This window comes from Geotrypetes seraphini, chromosome 8, assembly GCF_902459505.1.
Source record: "Geotrypetes seraphini chromosome 8, aGeoSer1.1, whole genome shotgun sequence".
Lineage (NCBI taxonomy): Eukaryota > Metazoa > Chordata > Amphibia > Gymnophiona > Dermophiidae > Geotrypetes > Geotrypetes seraphini.
In genome coordinates, this window is record NC_047091.1 from 154,110,563 (window position 1) to 154,137,928 (window position 27,366).

The 27,366-nt window shown below is 45.4% G+C and overlaps 1 protein-coding gene across 5 annotated transcripts in view; it reads right to left on the reverse strand.

Annotated features, from left to right (window-relative positions):
• Nucleotides 1-9,364: 9,364 nt before the first annotated feature.
• OGFOD2 (2-oxoglutarate and iron dependent oxygenase domain containing 2) overlaps nucleotides 9,365-27,366 on the reverse strand; it is a 65,670-nt gene continuing 47,668 nt past the window's right edge. Inside the window, exons 1-7 of one of the 5 annotated variants that reach the window (XM_033955256.1) lie at nucleotides 22,259-22,514; nucleotides 19,892-19,948; nucleotides 19,316-19,426; nucleotides 18,801-18,900; nucleotides 17,101-17,225; nucleotides 15,941-16,198; nucleotides 9,365-10,434 (exon numbers count right to left, since the gene is read on the reverse strand). In XM_033955256.1, coding sequence (XP_033811147.1) covers nucleotides 10,159-10,434; nucleotides 15,941-16,198; nucleotides 17,101-17,225; nucleotides 18,801-18,900; nucleotides 19,316-19,426; nucleotides 19,892-19,948; nucleotides 22,259-22,411 — 1,080 coding nt within the window. In that variant the 5' untranslated portion in view covers nucleotides 22,412-22,514 and the 3' untranslated portion in view covers nucleotides 9,365-10,158. Of the gene's footprint in view, nucleotides 10,435-15,940; nucleotides 16,199-17,100; nucleotides 17,226-18,708; nucleotides 18,901-19,315; nucleotides 19,427-19,891; nucleotides 19,949-20,462; nucleotides 21,060-22,258; nucleotides 22,515-27,366 lie in introns of those variants that run through there. The other 4 variants (XM_033955258.1, XM_033955257.1, XM_033955259.1 and 1 more) reach the window with 4 other exon arrangements.

Sequence of the window (27,366 nt, forward strand, 5' to 3'; positions counted from 1 at the left end):
TTGGGAAAATCCACTCACTGTCCCCGGAGCTCCTCGTAAGCTTGACAGCCTATACAGGGTCATCCCAATTCTGGGTTTTGACAAACCTCAATTGCCCCATGAGTCTCTCCTAGTTGAGTCTACATTAAAGAAAACTCAGGGCTCCAGTGTTTATGCCTCCACCCCTCCTGGCAGAGAAGGCAAAACGATGGATAAGTTTGGCAAACGCCTTTATCAAAATGCCATGCTAGCCAACAGGGCGAATAATTACACATTTCACTTCTCATTTTATATGAAGTATCTCGTACAACAACTATCCACCCTACAAAAATACATCCCTGAACGCAAAGTTCCACTCTTTCAACAACAAATTTCCAGCCTCCTTCAACTGCGGAAATTCATGGTGCGCTCTATTTATGATTCATTTGAGCTGACCTCCCGAGCGTCTGCCATAGCTGTTGCCATGCGACGTCTGGCCTGGTTGAGGGTATCTGATCTTGACATCAACCACCAAGACCGCCTAGCTAACGCACCCTGTCTTGGGGACGAACTTTTTGGGGAGTCCCTGGATTCGACCACCCAGAAGCTCTCAGCACATGAGACCAGATGGGACACTCTGATAAAACCTAAAAAGAAGGCTCCACCTGCTCGTCCTTATAGACCACAGTCCTCTTACCAACACAGGTTCTCGGCCAGAACTCTCAACCCGCCCCAACAGCAGCCTCGCAGACCTCGTCAACAACAACACACTCAGGCTCGCTCTCAATCTCACCAACCTGCCAAGCCTCTTCCTCCGTCAAAACCATCTCAGCCCTTTTGACTCCTTTCTCCAGGGCATAGCCAGTCTTCCACCATCATTACCTCTTCCTCAGCCAATCGGAGGACGTCTCCAACTCTTCCTCAACTGTTGGGAGGTCATCACATTAGACCTGTGGGTCCTCAACATCATCCGCCACGGCTACTCTCTCAACTTCCAGACTCTTCCACCAGACAATCCTCCCGTAGAGTCTGCTTCTCACTCCTCCCAAACCCCCCTCCTGAGGGAGGTCCAATCCCTCCTTCTCCTCAATGCCATCGAAGAGGTTCCCACAGACCAAAGGGGTCAGGGATTCTACTCCCGCTACTTCCTGGTTCCCAAGAAGACAGGAGACCTTCGTCCCATCCTTGATCTCCGGGACCTCAACAAGTGTCTGGTCAAGGAAAAGTTCAGAATGCTCTCCCTGGCCACGCTTTATCCTCTTCTCTCTCAGCACGACTGGCTATGTTCCCTGGACCTCAAAGAGGCCTACACTCACATTCCAATCCATCTGAATTCACGTCGCTACCTCCGATTTCAGATACAGCACCGTCACTATCAGCACAAGGTGCTCCCCTTTGGCCTCGCATCATCGCCCAGGGTGTTCACCAAGTGCCTTATTGTGGTGGCGGCCTTTCTCAGGTCTCACAACCTCCAGGTGTTCCCCTACTTGGACGATTGGTTGGTAAAAGCACCTACATCTCCACTTGTGCTACAAGCCACTCAGTACACCATCTCCTTCCTCCATCTCCTGGGATTCGAGATCAACTACCCCAAGTCGCATCTGCTTCCCACACAGCGACTTTAGTTCATTGGAGCCGTTCTCGACACCACTCTCATTAGGACGTTTCTCCCCTCCGACCGCCAACGGACCCTGCTCCACCTCTGCCGCCAGGTGCTCCTTCATCACTCCATTCCAGCTCGGCAGATGATGGTCCTCCTGGGCCACATGGCCTCGACGGTCCATGTGCTTCCTCTGGTGCGACTCCACCTCAGGACACCTCAATGGACTCTAGCCAACCAATGGATTCTAGCCAACCAATGGTCACAGACCACCGATCCTCTTTCTCATCCCATCTCTGTGACATCGTCTCTTCAGCAATCTCTTCAATGGTGGTTGAACTCATCCAATCTTTCCAGGGGTCTACTCTTTCATCTACCCCCTCACTCCATGATCATAACCACAGATGTCTCCCCCTATGCATGGGGAGCTCACCTGGGAGAACTTCGCACTCAGGGACTCTGGACCCCTCAGGAGCGTCAACATCACATCAATTTCCTGGAACTCAGGGCCATGTTCTATGCCCTCAAGGCCTTCCAGCACCTTCTCTACCCTCAGGTTCTTCTCCTGTGCACAGACAACCAAGTCGCCATGTACTACATAAACAAGCAAGGCGGCACCGGATCTACCCTCCTCTGTCAGGAGGCCATCCGCATCTGGACCTGGGCCACGGCCCGCAGTCTCTTCCTCAAGGCTGTCTATATCCAGGGCGAACTGAACTCCCTGGCCGACGATCTCAGCCGCATCCTTCAACCTCACGAGTGGACTCTGGATCCCCCCACACTCCGCTCCATCTTTGCTCAGTGGGGCACCCCTCAGGTGGACCTCTTTGCAGCTCCTCACAGCCATCAGCTGCCCCAGTTCTGTTCCAGACTCTTCTCTCCTCATCGTCTGGCCCCGGATGCATTCCTGCTCGACTGGACGGATCGGTTCCTTTATGCCTTTCCTCCACTACCTCTGATGTTGCGGACGTTATTCAAACTCCGCAGGGACAAAGCCACCATGATTCTCATCGCCCCTCGGTGGCCTCGCCAACACTGGTTCTCCCTCCTACTCCAGCTCAGCTCCAGGGAGCCCATTCCTCTTCCTGTGTTTCCTACTCTACTTACACAGCAGCATCAGTCTCTACTGCATCCCAATCTGTCCTCTCTCCACCTGACAGCTTGGTTTCTCTTGGGCTGACCTCTCCAGAGAATCTCTCTCAGCCTGTCCGTCATATCCTGGATGCCTCAAGGAAACCGGCCACCCTCCAATGTTACCATCAGAAGTGGACCCGGTTCTCCTCTTGGTGTCTGCTTCATCACCACGATCCCACCTCATTGGCGGTGGAAACCGTACTGGACTATTTGCTCTCTCTCTCCGACGCTGGCCTCAAGTCGACCTCAATCAGAGTCCACCTCAGTGCCATCACTGCGTTCCATGAGCCTATCCTCGGAAAACCTCTTACGGCTCATCCCCTGGTTTCCCGGTTCATGAGAGGCCTCTTCAATGTCAAACCACCTCTGAAGCCCCCTCCAGTCGTCTGGGACCTGAATGTGGTTTTATCAGCACTCATGAAACCTCCGTTTGAGCCTCTTGCCACAACTTCACTCAAATTTCTTACATGGAAGGTGCTTTTCCTCATTGCCATCACCTCTGCCAGGAGGGTTAGTGAGCTGCATGCACTGGTTGCCGACCCACCTTTCACTGTTTTTCACCATGACAAGGTGGTTCTGCGTACCCATCCTAAATTCCTTCCCAAGGTGGTCTCGGACTTTCATCTCAACCAGTCCATTGTGTTGCCTGTCTTTTTCCCTAAGCCCCATTCTCATCCTGGGGAACAGGCGTTGCACACGCTGGACTGTAAGCGTGCCCTTGCTTACTACCTTGACCGTACCAGGGCTCACCGCTCATCTCCTCAGCTCCTTTTGTCCTTCGACCCTAACCGTCTAGGTCGTCCTGTCTCCAAACGGACGCTTTCCAACTGGCTTGCTGCCTGCATTGAGTTCTGTTATGCTCGGGCCGGTCTCTCACTGGAAGGTGCTGTCACGGCCCACAGGGTCAGAGCTATGGCTGCTTCTGTGGCTTTCCTCCGTTCCACGCCCATCGAGGAAATCTGCAAGGCTGCCACTTGGTCCTCAGTTCACACATTCACTACTCACTACTGTCTGGATACCTTCTCCAGACGGGATGGGCACTTCGGCCAATCTGTATTACACAATTTATTTTCCTAATGGCCAACCATCCCTCCTCCCTCTCTGTTAGCTTGGAGGTCACCCATGCGTTAAGAATATGCTGCCTGCTTGTCCTGGGATAAAGCACAGTTACTTACCGTAACAGGTGTTATCCAGGGACAGCAGGCAGATATTCTTACGAGCCACCCACCTCCCCGGGTTGGCTTCTTAGCTGGCTTATCTTAACTGGGGACCACGCACACCTCCGTCGGGCGAGAAGGCACTTGCGCATGCGCGGTGCGGCCAACTAGAACTTTTTAGTGAAAAATGTCCGTACCGGGGCTCCGTCGGTGACGTCACCCATGCGTTAAGAATATCTGCCTGCTGTCCCTGGATAACACCTGTTACGGTAAGTAACTGTGCTTTCCCATCCCATTTCAGCGAGTTCTTTTCCTGTCCCTGCCCCATCCCTGCAAGCTCCGTCCTCATCTGCCCAAGCCTCAAACCCTTCCAAATTATAAGTAGCAACATTCTAGAGCTCAGATTGTGATGTCATAATGCCTCATTCCACCAATGCCTAAGCTCCGTCCTCATCTGCACAAGCCTCAAACCCTTCCAAATCATAAGTAGCAACATTCCAGAGCTCGATTGTGATGTCATAATGCCTCATTCCACCAATGCCTAAGCTCCGTCCTCATCTGCCCAAGCCTCAAACCCTTTAAAATCATAAGTGTTCAAGGCTTGTGTGGTTAAGGTAAGGTGACCATACGTCCCATTTTCAACTGGACAGTCCCATTTTTGGAGTGACCGTCCCGTTGTCCACTCCTGACCCACCGCTTTGGGACACCAAAATGTCCCGTTTTCAGGGACAGTGTCCCGAAGCTGTGTGCGAGGATACCAGGATGGCCAATCACTTTCCAACGTCAATTTTGATGTCGGAGAGGAAGTTCTGGGCCAGCCAATCGCTGCCTGACTGGCCCGAACTTCCTCTCCGACAGTAAGAAGGCAAGAAACAGTGGCAGCGGCCCAGGGTTTGAAATCGGTAGGGAGGCAGACTGGTAGGCAGCGGCGGTACATGGATGGATGGGTGGGCGGGAGGGGGTTTGAATCGCAGGGGGTTGAATTCGCAGGTGGGGAGGTTGAATCAGGCACTGGAGGAAGGGAAGGAGGTAGACAGGCAGGCTGGCTTCGGGGGAGGGACAAAGGCAAGGGAAGACATAGGAAAGAGGCACTGGGGGCACTAGGGACACAGGACAGAGGTACTGGGGACATGGACATGGGAAGGAGGCACTAGGAACATGGGAAGGAGGCACTGGGGCTCTAAGGACACAGGACAGATGTATTGGGTGCACTATGGGCATGGGAAGGAGGCACTGGGGCACTAAGGACACAGGACAGAGGCACTGGGGGCATTATGGACATGGGAAGGAGGTACTGGGGCACTAAGGACACAGGACAAAGGCACTGGGGGCATTATGGACATGGGAAGAAGGCACTGGGGGCACTAAGGACATAGGAAGGAAGGAGGGAGGTAATAGAAAGGGACAATTGTTGGGCCTGAGTGCAGAAAGAAAGGATACACAGTAAGAAGGAAACACAACCAGAGACTCATGAAATCACCAGACAGCAAAGGTAGGAAAAATGATTTTATTTTCGATTTAGTGATCAAAACGTGTCAGTTTTGAGAATTTATATCTGCTGTCTATATTTTGCACTATATTTGTCTATTTTTCTATAGTGACTGAAGTGACATTGCATATTTTAATGTCATTTGCCTTGACATCTTTGAAAAAACCCCAAATATAAATGATAATTAACATTTTCTCTGCTTATAGTGTGCTTTGTAGGTTTTTTTTATTTTAAGGTTACCATTATGAACTAATATGAAGATATTATGTGTACATGAAAAATGAATGGATGAAATTGGGGGCGGGGCTAGGGTGAGATTGGGTTAGGGCTAGGGCAGGACTGGCAATTAATAGATGTCCCCTTTTGATGAAAAAAATAAATGGTCACGTTAGGTTAAGGCAGAGCTTGCAGGAATGGGGCAGAGACAGGAACAGTGACAAAACTCATGGGGACAGGGAAAATATTGTCTCTGTCATTCTCTACCCTGTACCTCTTTACATTTTCACCAGCATGAAGGACTACTTTGGCCTGCTGCTCATTCGGCCTGACTCCTTCCAGGTTGCTGGGTCAGAAAGTGACATCGGAAGGAAAGCCAAGGCCAACGCGAGCAGGAGGATGGAGAAACTGCTAGGTATGGGGTGGGGGTGCCACTGGGTAGATGGCTATATTTAAGCTGTCATATTCCCAGGTATATTACTTGGGTAAAAAAAAAAAAAGCAGATATGTTATCCCAAATATGACTGGTTAAATATAGCCATTCACTCTCTCTTCTCTGCTTCCTTGCTTGTCTTTTAGTGTTGAGGGGTAGCTCATACACTTAATTGTAACTCATTTAAGCTTTCAGGTTAACACTCGTATTCACTTTATTTTATTTTCTCCAGCTCTTGAGTTCTATGGAGGCTGGCATTTTCTGTCGAACCAGTGCTCCTTCAATCTTAAATGATCCACTTGTCCATCCTTCCCTCAAGACACCAGTTAAGTTACCGCCATGGCGCGAGTACATCCGGGTTCCAGCTTTTTACACAGACCCTCCATTTAGCTGGCCTCTGTTTACCATAGCACACATACAAACACACTCTGCAAACGCTCCAGCAATCAAGACTCTTGCTCCGTCGTGAGGCAGGCCCTTCTGTGCACTTTCACTACCATGGGATTTATTTTTTTCTTTCAATTACAAATGCCCCAAACAAGCCTCAGAGAAAAGAGCTGTGTGAGAGGACTACTGCTACTATTAATTATTTCCATAGCGCTACCAGATGCATGCAGCGCTGCAGAGTAACAAAGAAGAAGAAAACAGTCCCTACTTGAAAGAGCTTACAATCTTAACAGCCAAGACAGACAAACAGGATGTCATGGATGCAGTTAAGGGGAACGATTAATCAGCTGGTTGGGTTGGAGGGCAGTGGAGTAGGGTTAAGGATTGAAGGCTATATCAAAAAGGTGGGTTTTCAGTCTGCTTATAAATACAGAAAGGAAGGGGGATTGACGAATAAACTCAGGTAATTTATTCCAGGCATAGGAATTGCTAGATGAAAGGAACGAAGTCTGAAATTTGCAGTGGAGATGAAGGGTACAGCTAAGAGCGGCTTATCTGAGGAATGGAGTTCTCTGGGAGGTGTATAAGGACCTGTCTAGTCTACAGTTAGGACAGGATGGCTTTGGAAGGGAGCTGAAACCCCGATTTGAGTGTTTCCGCACTTTCATCTCTTTGTGCGCATGCACACAAATTGGAATCCAGACTCCCTCTGTCCCTGTCATCCAGTCTTAATTATACATCCAGCCTTGCTCACACAGTTGTCTCTTTCTAGGGAGGGAGGGGGTGTCTGTCTCTTAATGCATGCTGCCATATTCTGCAGGAACCTTGAGACATCAGCCAGAACCCTAAACAACCCACAAACAGCTGCCCTGCTACCAGGAAGCCCTAGCACAGCTAAATAAAACAACAAAACCCTTTGACCTCCTGGTTATACTAAGAAAAATTACACTGGTTGCATGACAAGGAAGCCATAAGCAATTCCCAAGCCTTTTTCTAGTCTATTTTTCAACCTCCTTAATTGTACTTCAGAATGGCTCTAGCTCAGTGTTCTTCAATGCAAGACCCAATGGTAGCCCCCAAAGACCTCGGGGGGAGTCTCAGTTAACTGGGACTCACACAACCAGTAAAACAATCGCCGGTGGAAAAAAGAGGGAGGGAGGTAGTGAAGGGGGTTTGCGGCTCAGGACCACTGGCTGCTTCTGCCACTTTGGGGCTTGATGGAGGGAGGAGGGCTTACCCATTCCTCACCTTTAAAATACTTCTGCTAACATTTAAAACCAAGCCATCCAATTCACCAGCATTCATCGATAGACTACTTATTCCGTATACCCCTTCCCTGAATCTGCATTCCACTACCCAAAACCTATTCTCTGTTTCTACCATTCGTGAACTATTTCTTGATTCTACTGGTAAAACTATTTTCTCAGTCACTGCTCCCACGTTATGGAACAACCTACCGATCTCAGACAAGAAACATCTCTGGAAAAATTCAAATGTAATTTAAAAACATTCCTTTTCAAAGATGCTTTTTCAGTTTAACCCTAATCTCTGAGACCAAACAGCATTCTTGTAATCGGCAGTACCGAATTAAAACGCTTCTTTCGAAGCGACCCCTAACCTAATGTGCCATTGCCCTCCTCTTTTTTTCCCTCCCTTTTCATTTTTATTTTTGACATTGTATTTAAACTCTTACCTTCTCCCACCTTTCTTTTTATCCCAGTAAGTTTATTTGTTTTGTCATCCCCCCACTTTTTTTACTTAAAATTTTTTATTTTATTTTAACAGTACTCTGATATTTGTAAACCGTTTAGGTATGTTTTTGATAAACAGTATAGCAAAGATTAAATAAACTTGAAACTTTGCGGCTCAGGACTGCTGCCATGCTGGTGCTTGGGGCGGGGGGGATTAAGAGTGTGTTAGACTAGTGTTTTTCAACCTTTTTATACCTATGGACCAGCAGAAATTAAATAATTATTCTATGGACTGGCGGTTGAAGAACACTGGGCTAAGTCGTGGGCCAGACCCCGCCCATCTCTACCCAATCTCCTCCCCAGACCCCACCCCCATAATAGTACTAATTGCACCTTGCACGGCCCGTGCCTCATCTGGAAGCCTTCCCTCTGACGTTGTAACGTCAGAGAGGCGGCTTCCGGTTCAGGCGCAGGATGCCCGTAGGAGCCACTGCCCGTGGCTTTGTGCACTGAATCAGTTAGGAAGAGGGAGCTGGCTCTAAGATAACGCCGCATCAATCGCACTGTGGACCGGCGGTTGAAGAACACTGTGTTGGGCCTGATGCACGTGCTGGCCCTGTGGACCGGCAGGAAATTTCTGTGGACCGGCACTGGGCCATGGACCGGTGGTTGAAGAACACTGTGTTAGACAAGGTTTCTAACATACTCTCAATTACCCAGAAAAGCAGTTATCTGTTATCTACCAATCCCCGTGGGTGCCAGATAACTGAGATTCTACAGTATTAGCTAAGGAGTTTCCTCTTATATTTTACAACCAGTTTTCTTGTATTGGGGAATTTTACATATTGGGAGTGTCCCTATATTGTTGAGCAGCCTAAGGGAGCAGAGAGGTAGCATAATGGTTAGAGCATCAAGGTGAAAGCCAGGGTTCAAATCCCACTGCTGCTCCTTGTGATCTTCGGCAAGTCAGATAATCCTCCATTGCCTCTGGCACAAACTCAGATTATGAGTCCTCCAGAGATGAAAAATTATATGCCGTAGCTTCAAGAGTCTTCAGTTTGCATACGATATATAAGAAATTACTGTATAAATAGAAGGAAGTGGGGGAGAGGATGCATGTCATTATATTCTAAGCCTTCAGCCTTATTGTTAACATAACATAATAGCAGATTTCTAGACCACATAGCCATAAGTTCAATGCAGTTAACAAGATTTATGCTGTGAAAAAATACAGGAATAACATGATAAACAGAAATCTAGTTGATCAGAAATTTAGAAAAAAGAAAAGTTTTCTAAAACGTTTATAAGACGTAGATTTAATTAATAATGGACGGAAACAGACCATACATCAGTCCAAAACGAATGGACTATAGGGCAACTTTCATGGAAAAAAAAATAAATAATGGACGGAAATGCTTAACAATTTAAATTTACTTCCCATGCAGTATTTATATCCTCAGCCCTCCTACTATCTGTGGATGATGAAGTTGTGAAGGTATTTCTCTATCTGTAAATCCACAATTGAGTCACATCAGAAAAAGCCTGGTTTTGAAAAATGGAGAATTTTTTTCCTCTCTTCTGAAAAGAAATAAATCATTTTCAAAGTTAAATGAGAATAAATTAATGGCAAGTTCTTTAGAAGAAAAGTCCAAAAATAATTTTATTTTTGATAGTGTACCCATTGAAATTAAACAACAAGAGGGCAGCTTGGTTGAGTAAAATACTGAAATCTGTGTTGCGTATAGCCACTGCTGCCCATATACAGCAGAACCATAAAATGGACTTGTGATGTCTTCAGCTAACTTGCAGCTTGCTTTTCTTAGTCTTGCTATTAAGACAGAATTTGAAGAAAGAAAGAAAAAAAACTACACCTAAACCAGCCTGGGCAAAGTCCTCTATAAGTTAGGCACTATTTTATCCTATGTGGACATCAGTAAATGATGCTGATCTTCCCCACCATCTCTTGCATGTTTTCTCCCTCTAGCTCTTTAACACATACTTTAGAGTTTTCTGGTTTTGATCAAAGATTGGATCTGCTGAATATGACTTCCACTGCAAGGAGCTGAGTTTCATCAATGACTCCATGTGCCATCTTAGGTTATGGCACAGACTTCTACCATCTTGGGTGAATTGGCGGCCTTTTCTTGGGTGAATCCATCCCCAAAGCCCACAGTCTGCACGAGTTCTGGCTCTCTGTCACACATGGGGCAGATCTGATTGCGCACAGCTGCAGATCTCATCCATATAATGAGGTTCCAGCGCTCTCCGCTTGAAATGGGAAGGGCTCCATGTGTCTGCTGCCCCCGGTGGAGCAGACCCTGAGTTACCACATGTTTCACTTCTGTGTAACGCCTTTGATTATCTGGAACCTGAAGCAAAGAGGATTTAAAAAAGCAGTGTCAGCCAGTCACATGCATGGTTATTCAGGGCTTCCAGGACAATTATGAGACAGCTAAGAATATGGCATACATGCGCCTGGCTTTACCTAGCACTAGAGATGGTCAGCCAGAAATATTTCAGTATGTCATTTCGAGGACTGTTAGTTTTGTTCAGGGATTTTCCCCCCTTCCCATTTGTCATTATGGAGGGTGACACACAAAAAATTTTCAGAGCCCTCTTCCTGTGCCTCCCCCGAACCAAGAGCAGGAAATAAACCTTTCTCTCTGCTTCCCCCCCCTCCCCCCATACACACAGGGGTCTGTTGGGTAGGAGTGATACCCATATAAAATTATCTGAATACATATGTGTAATTTCTCTGTAGGGATCGTAATAGTGAGATTTGGTCCATTTTCCCATTATCTGTGTTCTAGGACTATTTGTAGGTGTTAGTGCATACAGTAGAATCCCGATTATCTGGTACTCAAGCAACCAGCACTCCCAGAAATGGCAAAAAAAAAAAAAAAAATCATCCTCCCTCCAGACCCTGAAGCAGCAACATTAACAGTCCTTACCGGACAACTCCCCCCTCCCCCCTCAGTCTCTCCCTATAGTCCCTAAAGCAGCAGTGGCAGCAATCCTTACTGGACAACCCCCCATCCCCGAAGCAGCAGCAGCAACAGTCCTGACCTACCAACCCCCTTCCTCACTCGAGGCAACAGCAGCCTTGACCCACAAACCTCCCGTCCCTCCCTTACCTGAAGCGGCAGCCAATCAGCAGAGGCAGCACTTGTAAATAGGCTGCTCACAGCAGAGGAGAGTCCCTGCTGGGGATAGCTGCAAGCAGCCTGTTTACAGGGCTGCCTCTTCTGTTTTGAGTAAGGGAGGTGGGTCCAGGAGGCCAGACCTGCACTGAGGGAAGGAGGGCAGACCCGGAGGGGGGGGAAGCATCTAGCAGGATGAAGGGGAGAAGAAATGGAAAGATGCTGGAGCCATAAGTAGGGTGGGGGGAGAAAGTGACATAGAGGGTGGGAAGGGAGGAATAGATGTACCTACAAGTAGGGTTGGTGAGCTGATAGAGGAAGAGAGAGAGGTGGGAAGGGAGACAAAACTATTTTTAGAGTAACTCAATCAACCAGAAACTACAGTTATCCGGCATCTACCAAGCCCCATGCATACCAGTATACTGTATTTTGATATGGCATACCATGGGGTGAACCTTCAGTCTGCCATAAAGTCCTTAGCATCAGTGGCATACCAAAGGTAAGGCGGGAGGGGGGCAGTCCACCCCATGTGCAAGGAGCTCAGAGGTGCTGGAAAGGTTGCAGGTGTGCAGTTCGTTTGCGCGTGGCCGTCGGCTCTACCAGCACCCACCCCCTCTGACATCAAATTCCTGTTCTGAGTCAGGGAACCAGCAGAGTCAACTCTGCAACCAATCCACCCACTGCCAGGAGGTAGGTGCTCCGCCTCGTGTTCCTGCCCAGCCATGTATGCCACTGCTCAGAATCACTTTTTTGCCTGCTTAATGAGGCACTGCATAACTGCTTTTCCAAGTTTTAGAACATTATTAGTCTGAAATAATACATTCCAGACCAGTTATAAATGGATTTTTCATGCATGTTCCTTTCTTGGTATTTTCTTGCATTATTTTCAGGCTCAGGATTGGTGAGATGGGAAAGGAATGACAGGACAGAAAAGCACATTAAAGCTGTCTTAATTAAAGAAATGTCTTAGGGCGTTTTACTGGTTTTACGATCGTACCGTGACCCGATTCACTAAACTGCTGCCCGATTCATCTCTGATCCGATCCACCCATGCAAATAAGTAAAACCCCACTCAAAATAGCCAAGCGATGGATTCACTAACAATTACTTGGCTATTTTGCATCGGGTTTTACTATTGTCAAAGCCAACTGATGCAGACCTGATTAACATCATCAGAACACGCATACCCAATATTATGTTCCTGATGAAGCCAATAATTTGAGGCGAAACGGGACCCGTCTGAGAGTGAATTGAGCATTTAGTTCGGGCAGCCGCCATTTGGAGTCTTTATATTTAAGATAAGTGGCTGGCTGTTTGAAATTGTTTGTGGGACTTTTTTCAAATTTTCTCACATTTATGTGTATGAACCTGGACATTGTTGCAGTTACACTTTTGCAGCAGGATCATTTGAGTAGTCCCTGAATGAATTTGAGTTGCTGTTCATTCATTTGTGCTACATTAATTGCTAAAGCTAAATAAGTTTTTGACTAAAATACAAAAAGTTTTTGCTAAAAAAAAAATATATATATATATATATTTTTTTTTAGCAAAAACTTTTTGTATTTTATATCTAATATAATAAAATGCTAAGCATGCATGCGCACTCTACCACCGTGTTGCCTGATCTGTAGTTCTGTGGTCGGCAGAGTGCACATGCGCGCATATAAGGATCCCTCACTCCGTCTAACATAGCGGTCTCGGCAGCGACCCCCCCTCCTGTCCTCACTTCGTCAACCTGGCCAGCAGCGCTGGACTCCCTGCTCTCCACCTCTCAAGCTGCAGTGTCAGCTCCTCTCATGAGCCTGCACCAGCGTCTGAGAAGGCTTCCGACACTGGCGGGGATTGTGAGAGGAGCCGCAGCCGGCACTTTAAAACTTAAAAAAAACCCTTCGGCCGCAGCAGGTCAGCCCGAAGGAAGGGAAAGGGGGGCCAAAAACAGACAGGACTCCAGCTACTGGAACGCAGGCTACACCGTGGGAAGGGAAGGGGGAGTGGCCGAACGGAGCAGGCCAGATCGTTAAGAGAAGGGAGGGGCCGAACGGAGCGAGACAGCTGGCGGTAAGAGAAGGGAATGGGGGTGGGGGAAAATGCTGCTACTGCTTCACAGGGACCTGGAGGGGAAGGGAAATGCTGTTGCTGCTGCTTCTGCAAAGGAAAGTGGGGTAGGGGAAGGAGGGAAATGCTGTTGCTGCTGCACAGGGAAATGGGGTGAACATGCTGCTACATAGGGTAAAGGAGGGAAATAATGACAAGACAGATAGTGGGAGGGAGGGAGACAGAAAGAAAGGAAGAAAGACACAGGGGCAGGGAGAGGGACAGAAAGACAGACAGAGAAAGGTGGCCAGGGAGAGAGACAGACACAGCGGGAGGGAGAGAGACAGAAAGACAGACAGACATAGGGGCAGGGAGAGAGACAGAAAGAAATACAGACAAAGGAGGCCAGGGAGAGAGACAGACAGAAATAAAGACAGACAGGGGACCAGAGAGACAGACAAAGAAAGACAGACAGACAAAGGGTGCCAGGGAGAGAGAGAAAAATAGCAGGAGGGAGAGAGACAGAAAGAAAGGAAGAAAGAGACAGGAGCAGGGAGAGAGACATAAATAAACAAAGACAGACAGGCATATATTCTAGCACCCGTTAATGTAACGAGCTTAAACACTAGTATATATATATATATATATACATATACACACACACATATATGTATTTTATATATATATATATATATAAAGGAATAAATTAGTTAGCAAACAGGTTAGGGTAAAGGTTTTTTGATCAATGAAAGAGACCCATCACCACTGAAAAAGCTTGGGAGAACGATATATGTTCCCAATGTAGTGTATCTTGAGATCTTTTCCTCCACTTAGGTAATATGTATATTGTGAACCCGTTGTGGTACTAGAGATTTGATGAGTTGACATACATCTTTCACTGTTTATCTCTGGGAAGAGGAACCAGAGGAGAAATAGTGCAATCTCTGAGAGGAATGAAAAATGCCTCTGTCTCCCCAGGCAGAATGGTGAGTTCTATTATCTGGCAGAGATCTGGGGCAGCGATCCACTGAACAATTTCTTGCTGGTTATTGGGAAGATAGTAAACTTGTGTAAATGGAGGTATCACCTCCTCCAATATTTCCAAAATTTCTAACATATATCTTTCCAACATCTCTCTGGGGGTTATCATAACAACCCTAGGAAAGTTCATCAATCTTAGATTATTATTACAAGAGAAGTTATCCAGATACTCAAGCTTCCTCCTGAGATTAATATTGTCTTTAATCAGTGTTTCATGAAGGTGTTTAGTCTTTGGTATCTCTTGATTAATATTAGCAATTACCTTTTTTGATTCTGTTGCTTCCAATTTTAGGTTCAAACAATTTTTATTGATGCAAACAACAAGAACACAGTAGCAAGGCACCCCGAAGGTGCACAATACCAAACAAATATGCATCATATAAATAGTATAGCATACAAGGGCAAAACGAGGAATATCAATAAACTCCTCCCCCCCCCCCCCCACCACTGAGAGCGTGCATTCCAATTTTAAGTTTTGAATATCAGTAGTATGAACTTTTATTTTCTCTTCTAATTGGTGAAATTGAGGATTTATTAAGTTAGATATATTAGCTACCAGGTCCCAGATAGAATCTAGTGTTACCTCATGGGGTTTCTGCACTTGAGGTAAGTGAACCGCAAATTCTACTTCCTCTCCAGATGATTTTTCTCCTCGGTCACTCTCCCGGATTTGCCCGTCCCCTGCTGTTGTCGACTCCTCAGTCTCCATGCCTAGACTCCCCTGAGATTGTAGGAAGTCTGGCTCCCAAGCTCCCCTTAGCATTTTCACCGGCCTCCAGAGCAGAGTGAGTTCTCTCTTCCGAGAGCTCCCCCACCCGCAGGGAGCTGGTAACTCGAGGATGGCGCTCGAGGTGGCACTCTCATGTCCAGTCCCTGAGAGTTCGCCTCTGTCCCGCCCATCTGAGGCGTCCCTAGCAGGAAGAACACCGACGGCTGAAGGGCACCCTGCATATGCCAGATAAGCTCCTCTATGTTGCCCAAACCGGCAACTCCAGAGCTCCGTGAGGCCCCAGCTGAGCTCTTTCATCTCCATTTGGGAATCTCCGTTCCCAAAGGTAAAGTTGGCCAAAAAAAATATAGTATACTGTGAACTCACATACATGTGACGCTCAGCTAAACTAGTCAGCGGCCATCTTGGATCCAGCGCAATGACTTATTTTTCTAGTGTGGTTATGGGGGGGTTAATTGTATTATTTTATGTATGTGTATATGATTATTTGTATGGTCATATATTTTATTATGCATGTATTTTGTAATCCACTTTGTATAAAACAGGCTATAAATTAAAAAAAAAAAAAAGGAAACGGGTAGTTGGGCCTGTAATCATGAACAAAAAAGTACAATATTCATCTAATCTAATGTGTTGAAAATAGGGTTACCAGATTTTCCCGAAGGAAAATTCTGACCCATGACCACGCCCCAAGGCCTGCCTAGTTCCCCCCCTCGTGTCATGCCCCACCCCTTAACCTGTTTGTGTGTCGGGAAATCATGTGCAGATGCGCATGACGTCACCGCGTCACATCCGCACATTCGCGGATGCTGTCCTGACGTCGGAAGCTTTTCAAAATCCAGACTGAATTTCCTCTGCTTCTTCCCATAACAGTCTTTACAAATTTGCAATAAAGATTCCAGACTATAAGCAAGAGAACACCACTAGTACCTGTTTCATGTCTGAGAAATACAAGCTTCCGTCTGTGAAGTCTTTCCCCAAGCACACATTCAGTGTCACTTCTGCGTTGTCATAATGGCAGCTCAAATCCAGGTCTTCCTGCATGGAGTATTTCACTACAAAGGCTTTGTGGCTGTCGAGGCAGCCTCCACCACAGTCAGGGTACAATAGAGATGTGAGAGGTTGTAGGAATCTCTCACGTAGTGGGGTAACAAAGGTCTCATCAAACCCCAGCTCATTTAATAAGACCTAGGAACCACAAAAGAGCAGATGGTCAAGGGAAGCTATTTGAATAATAAACCTTGTATGACTAAGGGCTAGACTCACTAACCTCGTTTCCGTGCCCGATCTGTGGCCGATCTGTGCAGGCCCAACCAATTCACAAAAGAATAAAATTAAAATGAGGGCGATTGGAGGAACGCCCCCCTCGGATCGCACAGATCGCTAGTGTGCGATCCTGACGCATGCACAGACCATCTGTAGATGGTCTGTGTATGCGTCTAAGAGCCACAACTTTTTTTTTTTCTACTTTTACTAACCCCGTGAACCCATGGTTTTAACCCGCTTTTAACCCGCGGGTTTAAACCAAGGGCTCGCAGTGCAGGGAAGGGCAGGAGAGTCAGGGCGGCAGGAGAGATTTGGGCTGAGAGCAAGGCGGCAGTTGAGATGGCAGACAGGAGAGATTCGGGCCGAGAGCAGGGCAGCCAGAGCAGCAGATCAGGGCAGAGAGGAGCAGGAGATCGGGGCAGAGAGCAGGGCGGCAGAAGGCAGGACAGTCGGAAAGGACCTTAGCGACTGATCCACAGCAGTCGTTTATTTTGGATCGGCCAGCCCAGTTGGTTTTGCTTTTTTATTTTACTGAATCGCATCCTTCCTGCTTTACATGCCGATTCCCTTCATTTGCATGCACGGATCGGGATCAGATCGGTACACGGGTAAATGAATCAGGTTGGAAGGAAATCGGGTCACAAAGGGCTCGCAAACCGATCGGTACATGATTGGGTTTGCTTAGTGAATCTAGCCCTAAGTCATTCAGCAATCAGTCTCATGCCAGCCACCATAGCTGAAGTGCCTTGCTTCAGATGTGCCTTATTTTAATTCTGCCAAAAGTCCTTTCCCCTCCCCCTGAGATTACCATAATTCCATCCTACCCCATAATTATTCATTGTGTTTGGCCGGCCTTTAGGCATCTCAGACCGTTCAAAGTTCTCCAGTTCTTCCACCAATTTGTTGCAGTATTCTGAAACAAACACTGGAAGGCGATAGATTCTTTTTTCTAGAAAAAAAAAAAAATGGTGATTTAAAAAAGGAATCCACTAAATCTTGTTTATAACTTTGTTGTTTAACACAGTGGTTCCCAACCCTGTCCTGGAGGACCACCAGGCCAGTCAGGTTTTCAGGCTAGCCCTAATGAATATGCATGAGAGAGATCTGAATATAATGGAGGTGTCAGGCATGCAAATCTGCTCCATGCATATTCACTAGGGCGATCCTGAAAACCCGACTGGCCTGGTGGTCCTCCAGGATAGGGTTGGGAACCACTGGTTTAACAGCATAATTCAAGCAAATGTAGGTAATTTGTACCAAAATTAATAACAAGCAATACTTTACACAATTAAACACCAGAACTCACTAACTTATTCTCCCGTGCAAAAGAGGCATTAGTGTGATATCATTGTTCACACTAACTGTAAAAAAAACATAAGAACATAAGAACTGCCGCTGCTAGGTCAGACCAGTGGTCCATCGTACCCAGCAGTCCACTCACACGGCAGCCCTTAGGTCAATGACCAGTGCCCTATTTGGTGTTTATTTATGATGATCGAGCAGGGCTACGCAATTTCGGTCCCTGAGGTCCACCAGCAGCAGTAGAGTAATAAAGGGGGTGCGAGGGGAGTAGTCTGCCCCAGGCGCAGTCTTCCTTGGGGCGCCAACACCCCTCCTCCTCTCCACCCCCCTTCCCATTCCTCCCCCTGCCGCGCGCCCGCCCGCACCCCCTTCCCCGTACGTTTTTAACTTTGGCGCAAGCAACGACAAACTTGCTGCCTGTGTCGGCTTCGGCGCTCTCTCTGACATCACTTCCGGGGGCCCACCAGGCTGCAGACCTTCTGCAACCTCAGAAATGCAAATTTAAGTCACCTAAGGGTGACTATGTCCTAGGAGCCGGACACCTTTTCAAAATTTATGAATTTCAGAAAAAGTGTTCTCTCCCTGAGCAGTCCCTAGCTGCCTTTGGGCACGCTCTCGCCTCAGTCTACTAAAGTTTTCGCGCTGCCTGACCCTGATTTGCCTGACCCTGTTCTTCTATATCACTTGGACTTCTCATCAGAGAGGATAAAGCTGGGACAGGACATTTGGTGAGGGGTTGCTCTGTAGGAACTATTGACAGTAAATGTGATAGATATATGCACATATTTAATATCCAATGTAATTATTAGAAGTGTATGGATCATTTATATACCATGATCATGGCTGGACAGATTCAGCTTCAGTAGTTGGGAGAACAAGGCCAGGGTTGGGTAGACTTCTATGGTCTATGGCCTGATTGTGGCTAGACAGATAGGCCAGTGCTGGGGAAACTTCTATGGCCTGTGCCCCAATCATGGCTGGAGAGATTTGGAAGGGCTGGAGAACGGCTTCGATGACAGCGTCAGTAGTTGGAGAACAAGGCTATAACTAGGCAGATGTTTACGGTCTATGTCCTGAAAATGGCAAGGACAAATCGAGATCAAGTATGCTTATGTAGTATCACATCATACCTTATGTATGAATTTATCTTGTTGGGAAGATTGGATGGAACTGTAGAGGTGTTTATCTGCCGTCTTCTACTATGTTATGCCATCCACATTACCTGACACTGACTGAATGCGTCTCAGCAGGTCTTCCAAGTCCGCTTCTGGAGATGTACAGGACTTAACAGTTTCCAAAAACTCTGGAGCCAAAAATGAATCCTAGGGGGTGGAAAACAACCCATCTAGAATCTTTTCTACTTCACCACAAAATGGACTGCTAAATTAAAATATGTTTAGCCAATTAATCTGAAGATACCATTATTTCAGCATATTTTTCTATCATTTTCACATGCCCAATGCCAAAACAGGTTTGTCTGTTTTAAATCTCTGATTCTCTTCAATGATTCTTCATTTAATATAAAAGTGTAACTGGTTGTGTTTGAAAATATCTACAATGAATATGCATGAGGTAAATATAAATATACTTGGTTTTCAGTGTATGCAAATATATTTCATGCCTGGTCATTATAAATATCCTGAAAACTGCACTGGTTGTGGAGTCTCCAGGATACGTAAGTTTGGGAAATCCTGCTGCAAACTATTTTTGCATAATCATTGCATTGTACATACTTACATGTAAAACATACACTTCAGGATGCAAAGGTTTGTAACACTTAGCAATGATTGCTTTTCTTTCCATGGACTCCTGAGTCAACAACTGCCTTCTCTGGACTTCCTTTTCTATCTAAAAAAAAGGCACATACAATCCTATAATGAGTGCCCTTACTGGAGTCTATTCAAGGAACTGATATGTTTTCACAGTAGCTTCAAGAGCTTCAAAGATGGCAAACATGTCAACCTTGGGGAAAGGCAGGGGAAGTGTCCACAGCGCTCTGCAGACACTGTGTCACAGTGCCACTAACCAGATTTTTGTCTCAGCCTTTGGCAAAAATCAACTAGAGCAGTCTGAACACTTCAGAAGAAGGTTGAATGATCCCAGGAAATGACTGCAGCATCATGGGCCTTTCCATGAAAGATCACCCATTCTAATCCAGCTTGGAGCCATAAGGGCTTAAAAAGGGTAGCCTCATGAAATGACACAGACGGCTCATTGCCTCACTCGTCTGCTTTTCCAACCACTTTATTTATAATAGACATCTCAATTTGTCACTGCACATGTATGTACTGTGAAATCTAATTAAATACATACCTTTTCCAGCACACTTTTAAACTGATCACTACTTTGGCAGCCACGATTTTTTAAAACCTGATCATAAGAAAAAAAACATTTGAATTTCAATAAAAATTGTTGAAACGTAACAAACATTTGAATAGTTTTGAGTGGTCATTCATTTGAGATCTTCAGTCACAGCACAGGGGCTGCATTTAACCAAGAACTTTGCTGGCTAGAATTACCATACAAAGATAAGGAGTGGGTTTATATTTTCTTGTATTGTGAAAGAACGAAGGGATGCAAGGTTGGCAGTCACCTTTCATCCACCTTCTTCCTCCACCAAAGATTTTGATTTCACGGGGAATTTTGTCTATAGGCAAAGTCAATCCTTGAGCAAAACCTGAGCACAAAGCAAGCAGCTCCTGACCTAAAAGGAGTCAGTTCCTGGTACAAGCTCTCAGGCCAGCTTTACCTTCCTGAAAACCCCCTTTGTTTTGAAGGCAGTATGGCTCCTTTCAAATTGAAGGATGCAGGACTATAAACTGCACTATTACTTTAAGCTCAAAATCAGAATTATCCAAAAGTCTCTTTCTAGAAACTGGCTTACTTGGGAGCTCTGCAGAGTCTGGACTTTAACCAGTAGCTTCCCTGTTAAAGAATCAAAGGCTGTTTACTGATTTTAAATAGTCAATCTGTCAACAAATCCCAAAATCTGTGCCAATTGGCAGCAAAGGCTGTGGAAACAGACTTTCCCTTGTCGTAAGTTACCTTTGCGTTTCATGTATATTACAGTATTCAGGGCCAGTGTCAGGAGGCAGCAAACAGAGCAGTGCCTAGGCCACAATGCCACATAGGCCCCCAAGCCTACCTAAATCAGTAGGAGATACAATCGACTGGTGGGCTTTAGAGCCCCCTTTGAAATTTCACCCCTGGGCCCCAGTGTGTTTATAAACCAGCCCTAATAATATTATGCTTGAGAAGCCACATGGAAATCTGTATGAAAATCCTTAGCAGGCAGAAGTGGAACAGAAAAGACATGCCTTCTCCAGGCATGTTGTGCAGATCTGGGGTAAGGGGACACAATCAGGCACTCTCTACAAACAGAATTAACCCAACGTATTGTTGCTTTATCTGCAAAATAAATAAATAACACTTAATAGTCACTCTCAGGGGTCTCAAAGTCCCTCCTTGAGGGCTGCAATCCAGTCGGGTTTTCAGGATTTCCCCCAACGAATATGCATGAGATCTATGTGCATGCACTGCTTTCAATGCATATTCATTGGGGAAATCCTGAAAACCCGACTGGATTGTGGCCCTCAAGGAGGGACTTTGAGATTCCTGCGTCTAGCTTGTTATTTGCCAGCTACTGGTAAGAGGATTGGCGCTTTGTTTACAAGGAACACAGGGCAAATCCCAGCTCTGCTAATGACAACTGACAAAGTCTCAGCAGCTTCCAAAAGGGTGACCAGATAGTGAGTGACTGACTACTATTAATTATTTCTATAGTCGTATCCTGTCCAATTATAATTTTGTCACTGCGTGGAGAAGCAGACACTTCCTCAGCAGAACATTGATGCCATTGGCCGAGCACAATCATTACATTACATTAGGGATTTCTATTCCGCCTGTGCCTTGCGGTTCTAGGCGGATTACATTATAGAAGATATCTGGGCAGTTCCAGTAGAATTACATTTCAGGATAGGAGTATATTACAGTAACAGTAAAGAGTTATGATACTTCAAGTTCACAGAAGATAATACTTATCACAGAAGTTATTACATATAACAGAAGATAATGCATTTTGCAGAGGTAATACATGGCAACTCGATCGTTTAAATCGGGTGTAATGTAGAAGAGTTACAGTACATTTTAGGTCACAGACAAAGAGATAGTATAGATGGGTGTTTCCAAAGTCGTTGGTTGGGAACTCATTGGGTGGTGGTTAGAGTGATGGGAGATATTTTTTGAACAGTAGTGTTTTTATTTCTTTGCGGAACTCTTTTATGTCTGTTGTTTTGGTCAGTAATTTTGAGATGTCAGAGTCTATTTTAGCTGCCTGTGTCCCCAGGAGGTTGTCGTAGAGTTTCTTACGACAAGTACCGTTGAGTGGTGGATAGGTGAAAAGGTTCTGTGTTCTCCTTCTTCTTGGTGGGTGGTAGTGATGAAAACGGTTATTTAGGTAACTGGGTGCCGTGCCATGGGTTACTTTGAAAATGAGACAGTAGAGTTTGAATTGTGTTCTTGCTTTTATTGGTAGCCAGTGAGATTCTAGGTATGCATTGGTAATGTGGTCGTATTTGCTGAGTGAGTATATGAGTCTGAGGGCTGTGTTCTGGATGGTCTGTAGTTTTTTTTATTGTATTGTGACAGTATTCTCTGGCTTTTTGTTTTGGTTTTTTTTACCATTTCGTAGTCTCTTCTGAACTGCTGCTCGTGCAGGTATCGGACGTGAACCCTATAATCCTCCAGGAAGATGTTTTCTCTGTAGAAGCAGGCACAGACGTAGAAGGTTTTTCTCTGGGAGGCACAGGCTTCAGGATTCGGGGTTTCAGCCATCCTGTTTTGCAGGGTGGGCTAATGCAGTCCCTGAAATAAGCCACGAATTCCCCCGAGAAACTTTGCGCTCCGCCTACATCTATCTCCCTTCCCGTCGCCTAAGGGACCGGGTATCAATTTGTGTTCTGTAGTAAAACGAACGCTTTTATAATTTACTAAGAAGGATCAAATTCAAAAACGGCCCTTTGAAAACAAACAAGAAAACCCTGCAGCAACACAAATATAGGACCAATATTAGAAACAACACACACAAAAAAGACTGGGAGCATTATAGGGTATCCACAATTTTTGTAAATCAGAGTGCAATCGTCACCAGTTAGTGCTTAACTAAGGATGCGCCTTCCCAAACATCAATAACTACAAAACAAGGGTATTATTTTAGAACTGTAAATACTAGCTAGATACTACCCCCCACCCCTCCACCCCCCCCCCCCACACACACATATTCTCGCACAATGTAGTTCCTAGCAAGGAAATACATACAAATTCCTTCAAGTCAAAATAGATAAATCTTGTTTTCATGTTTACAATGTTAAGTCTCTGTTAAGGACTTAACAGACTTTATGGTAGATATCCTGCAAACAGGATGGTTGGATAGGCTGGAGTGAGCTTGGACGGCAACTACAGCATTTGGGACCTAGGACAATACCAAGTGGACTTTACAGTCTATGACCCAGAAATATCAAAGTAGAGACAAGTTAATTGAATCATGTATTTTTAATGGGTACAACTTATGGGCAGACTAGATGGACCGTTCAGGTCTTTCGTTATCTGCCGTCATTTACTATGTTACTATGTTAATATAGTTTACTAGTCTTTAAGTCCATTATATTAACGGGTGCTAGAATAGATGTGTGCATCTGTCTTTCTTTTTTTCTCTCTCTCCTTGGCCGCTTTCTGTCTGTCTCTCTTTCTCCTTGGCCGCTGTCTTTCTTTCTTTCTGTCTCTCTCTTTCCTTGGCTGTCCACCAGCTCCCCCTGTCCAGCATAGCCCTTCTACCTTCCTTTTACCTCCCCCCTGTCCAGCAGCACCTCTTGCCTGCACCCCCTGTCCAGCAGTAGCCCTTCTACCTTCCTTTTACTTCCCCCCTGTCCAGCAGCACCTTTTCCCTGCTCCCTAATACCTGCTCCCAAACCGCCGTTCCTACCCTCCCTCCATCCCAGCTTCCTGGTCTCTTCTGGACCACTGGCATCTGTTTATGGTGCCCCTTCTCCCACCTACCTTTTTTTTCATGTTTATACAGTGAAGGGCAACCGGCGCATAGTAACCACCACAGGATAGAGGAAACTACCCTGTGTGCGCCAAACGCGCCACACGCTATAATATTTCTCTGTCAACCATGGAGTTACGGATCACGGAGGCAGGGATCACTCAGGTAGGAGTGCGCATGCGCGCTTAGGGTTTTATTATTAGTGATAGGTTTCAATTTGCCTGTTATCTTTACAGTGCAATGTTTTTCAATACAAGTTATTATTCTAAGCCACACAGCTGCTTGGTGATTGACATCTAGTGTATAGGACAATTGCACTGTATTCTCCCTACCAATTTTCTTTAAACACATACCCAGGCATCCTTATTTGTGGTCTGAGTGAACATTTTAACTTGCTTCATAAGTGTGCTTACAATTTTCCCAATTAGTGGTCTGAGTACTAGAGGATAATTTTATACTAAACTAATATCTAGCATCAACTCAACAATTCCCAGACTAATGGCACCTTAGGATTCCCATCGCTAACCATCACTAATTTGGCTAATGAGCTGTCACCATCTTTTGCTGTTATGATGAGATTCCCTTCCTAGTACTGTTAAGTAAAACCTGGGTTCTTCATTGTACCTTCAAAAAATTGTTACTATGAGTTTTTGCCTCATTGGCAAGTTTCTCTTCATATTTTTTTTTTGTTAGCTTTGCATCTAACTTGTGAGGAATATAAGTGGGCATGGTCTCTCTTGGCTTCCTCTTTTGGCTTGCCATGGAACCTTTTCACCGATGCACAGGGTTCAGTCCAGACCGACAGATCAGGGTGAGGCTTTTGTCCTACTGCAACCATGGCGCTGTAGGAGTGCAGAGCTACTACGACTTTATGCATGCAGTGGGTTAAAACCAGAACTGGCGTAGCTGTTCACTTAACCTGGATTGAGTTGGCAATCTTAAAATTAAACAACTGTGTGCCATCAGACAGAGAGCTACCTGAACCGAGCAGGTGACCCTTTATTCTTATTATTTTCTTAATTTGGATCCTTTTTCCATTCTTCAAAAGATGTTGGGGTTTTGTTTTTTTTTTTGCTCTAAAAGCTTCTTTCACTTCAACTTTTTAAACCATACAGGCTCTTATTTCCCTGTAACTTAATGGAGTGTCCTCTAGTCTTTGTACTATTTGACGGAGTAAAAAATGATCTATTTGTACCTGTTTTCATAAGACTGAAAACACTGCAAGAATTCTGGGGCCAGTGCAGATAAGGAGAATGAGTTTTAAAACAAGGTGACAGCTAGAAATGAATGGTTGGGGTTGACTGAACCCGTATAGGTGGGAGTGGGGAGTAGGGCTGGGTGACTATAGCAGACCTTTTAGGGGTGTAGGATAGAGAAGCTGGAACTGGGGTAGTGCAATGGCTCAGTTTAAATGAATGTGCCTGTGTGGAGGTACAGTTACTACCAACTGGTTCACTTCACTCTCAAGTAATTACCTTGAACTTTTAACCATAAAATGACATTGACAGTCTTCCTTGGGTTTGTTTGGGGTTTTTTTTGTACAGTGTACCTAACATTGCCACTGCTATCAAGGGTCACCTGCTTGGTTCAGGTAGGGTTACCACATGGCTCCAGAAAAAGGAGGACGGATTGAGACATCCGGGTTTTACTTCCACTGAAAGCAGCAGAAGTAAAACCCGGATGTCTCAATCTGTCCTGCTTTTTCTGGAGTCATATGGTAACCCTAGGTTCAGGTTGCTTAATTTTAAGTTTGCCAACTCAATCCAGGTCAAGTGAACATTTGCGCCAGTTCTGGTTTTACCCCACTGCACGCATAAAGTCGTTGTAGCTCGTTGCAGTAGGAGGACAAAGCCTCACCCTGCATCGGTGAAAAGGTTCCACGCCGGCTCATGTCCACCTATATCCCTCGCCATCCTTCTCCTCTTCTTCCCCGCGGATCAATCATTCCCCAGCTCATCGTTTTCGCCTGAGGTTGAACATTTAGACACGACCCCTTGTTGCCGAATACTGTGCAGCAGTTAAACCGGTCCGGGCGGAGCGCTCCCTGGCTGAAACGCAGAGGGGGGAGTTCCGGTGTCCGGCCAATCAGAGCCAACACTGGTGGCCGGGGCCTTGTCGCTGCAGCACAGGCTGGGAGTGCCTCACTACCTGCTGCCGCACATGGATCCTCTGCCCATGGCCGAGGATGTGCTAGGGCCTCCCGCTAAATGTGTTAAAGTCGATTATATTTCCCGGTACTTGGAGGAGGGGGCCTATCCCCCCTCCTTTTCCCGTTTAAAGAAGTGGCGCCTGAGGCGCATCTGTGAGAAATATATCCTGGAAGGTGGGAAAGGGGTCTAGGACTAGTTACCTCCATGGCTGGTCTTATATCGGCTCAGCCAGGACTGTTTGTTTGTTTTTTTTGTGACAGTGCATGCATGCTAGGATATATATAGTTCTGCGTTTCTCAGGGAGATATTTTTGCATATCTGCGGCACTTGGTAGTAGAAAGGTTGGATGAGGGCAGGCACATTTCAAAACTGCTGTTAATTCAACCTTTTTGGTATGTGATTTTCCTAGGTGGAAATAAGTGTCAAAAACAAGTCATAGGTGACACCTGTTTATTGGACAAACTACTTTGACAAGTAGTGGAGAGCTATGCTCTATTCATCAGGTCAAATATGCAAAGGTGCCACTTAAGGCCTGGTTATTGACCTTGTTTCTGTATGTGCAATAGAATTAATATAGCAATTGCAATTCTATGATTCTCATAGGGAAATGAGTAAGACAATTGGAGCTGCAAATACACATACAGAGGCATATGTAGAAATTCCCTATTCTATTAAGGGGCAAAGCATTCTAGCCCAGCAGAAAGAAGCCAGTTCTGAGATCTGGAAACTCAGAGGAAGTTAGGAGGAAAAAAACATGGGGCAAAATGTGTTTATTTAATAAGCAAATAACTGCTTTCCAAAGATTTTTGTTACTAATAAAAGTAACACAGTTTCTTCATTAATAATAATAGCTGCATTCAGTAGTTTTGTGTAGGTATAAACTGTGAACACATGTCAGTTCCTTCAGTAGACCCCAGTAAGGAGCACTCATAATAATGTTTCCTCTTTTAGGTAATTCTATAAAACTATTATATTTTGTCCCTTCCTTTTACAAAACTGTAGCGTAGTTTTTAGAGCCTGCCGCGGTGATAACAGCTCCGACGCTCATAGGAATGCCTATGAGCATCAGAGGTGTTACCACTGCGGCCGGTGCTAAAAACCAATCTACAGTTTTGTAAAAGGGGGAGTTAGTTTTAAATTGCTATGCAGAAGCATTTCCATTTTGTGACTCTCAGTAGCGCTGCTTGTAAATTCTAAGATATAAGTGCTTCTTTATTATTAAACAGCAAGCTCATTTTCTTAACTATATCAGTGAATTCTTTTTTATCTGTTTTGTTTTATTGTTTGTGTTTTTGCTAATTTTTACTGCTGCTGTTTTCTGAAGGTGGCTGTTTGTATTATGTTGGACAAAATAAGGATGAGAAAAGAGAAGTGGTTATGGAACCTGAGAGGAAACGACTGATTTTCTTAAAAAATCACCTTACAGAAGTGGGCCATCACCATGGAATGAAGAAAACCATGCAAAAAATCCAGATCTGGTATTACTGGCGAGGTATTCTGAAGGATGTACGAAACTTGGTATGGACTTTTGTTAAAGGAATATGTTTCTTAATATTCTAACCCAAAATATGACCTTTAATGACCATCTCAATTCT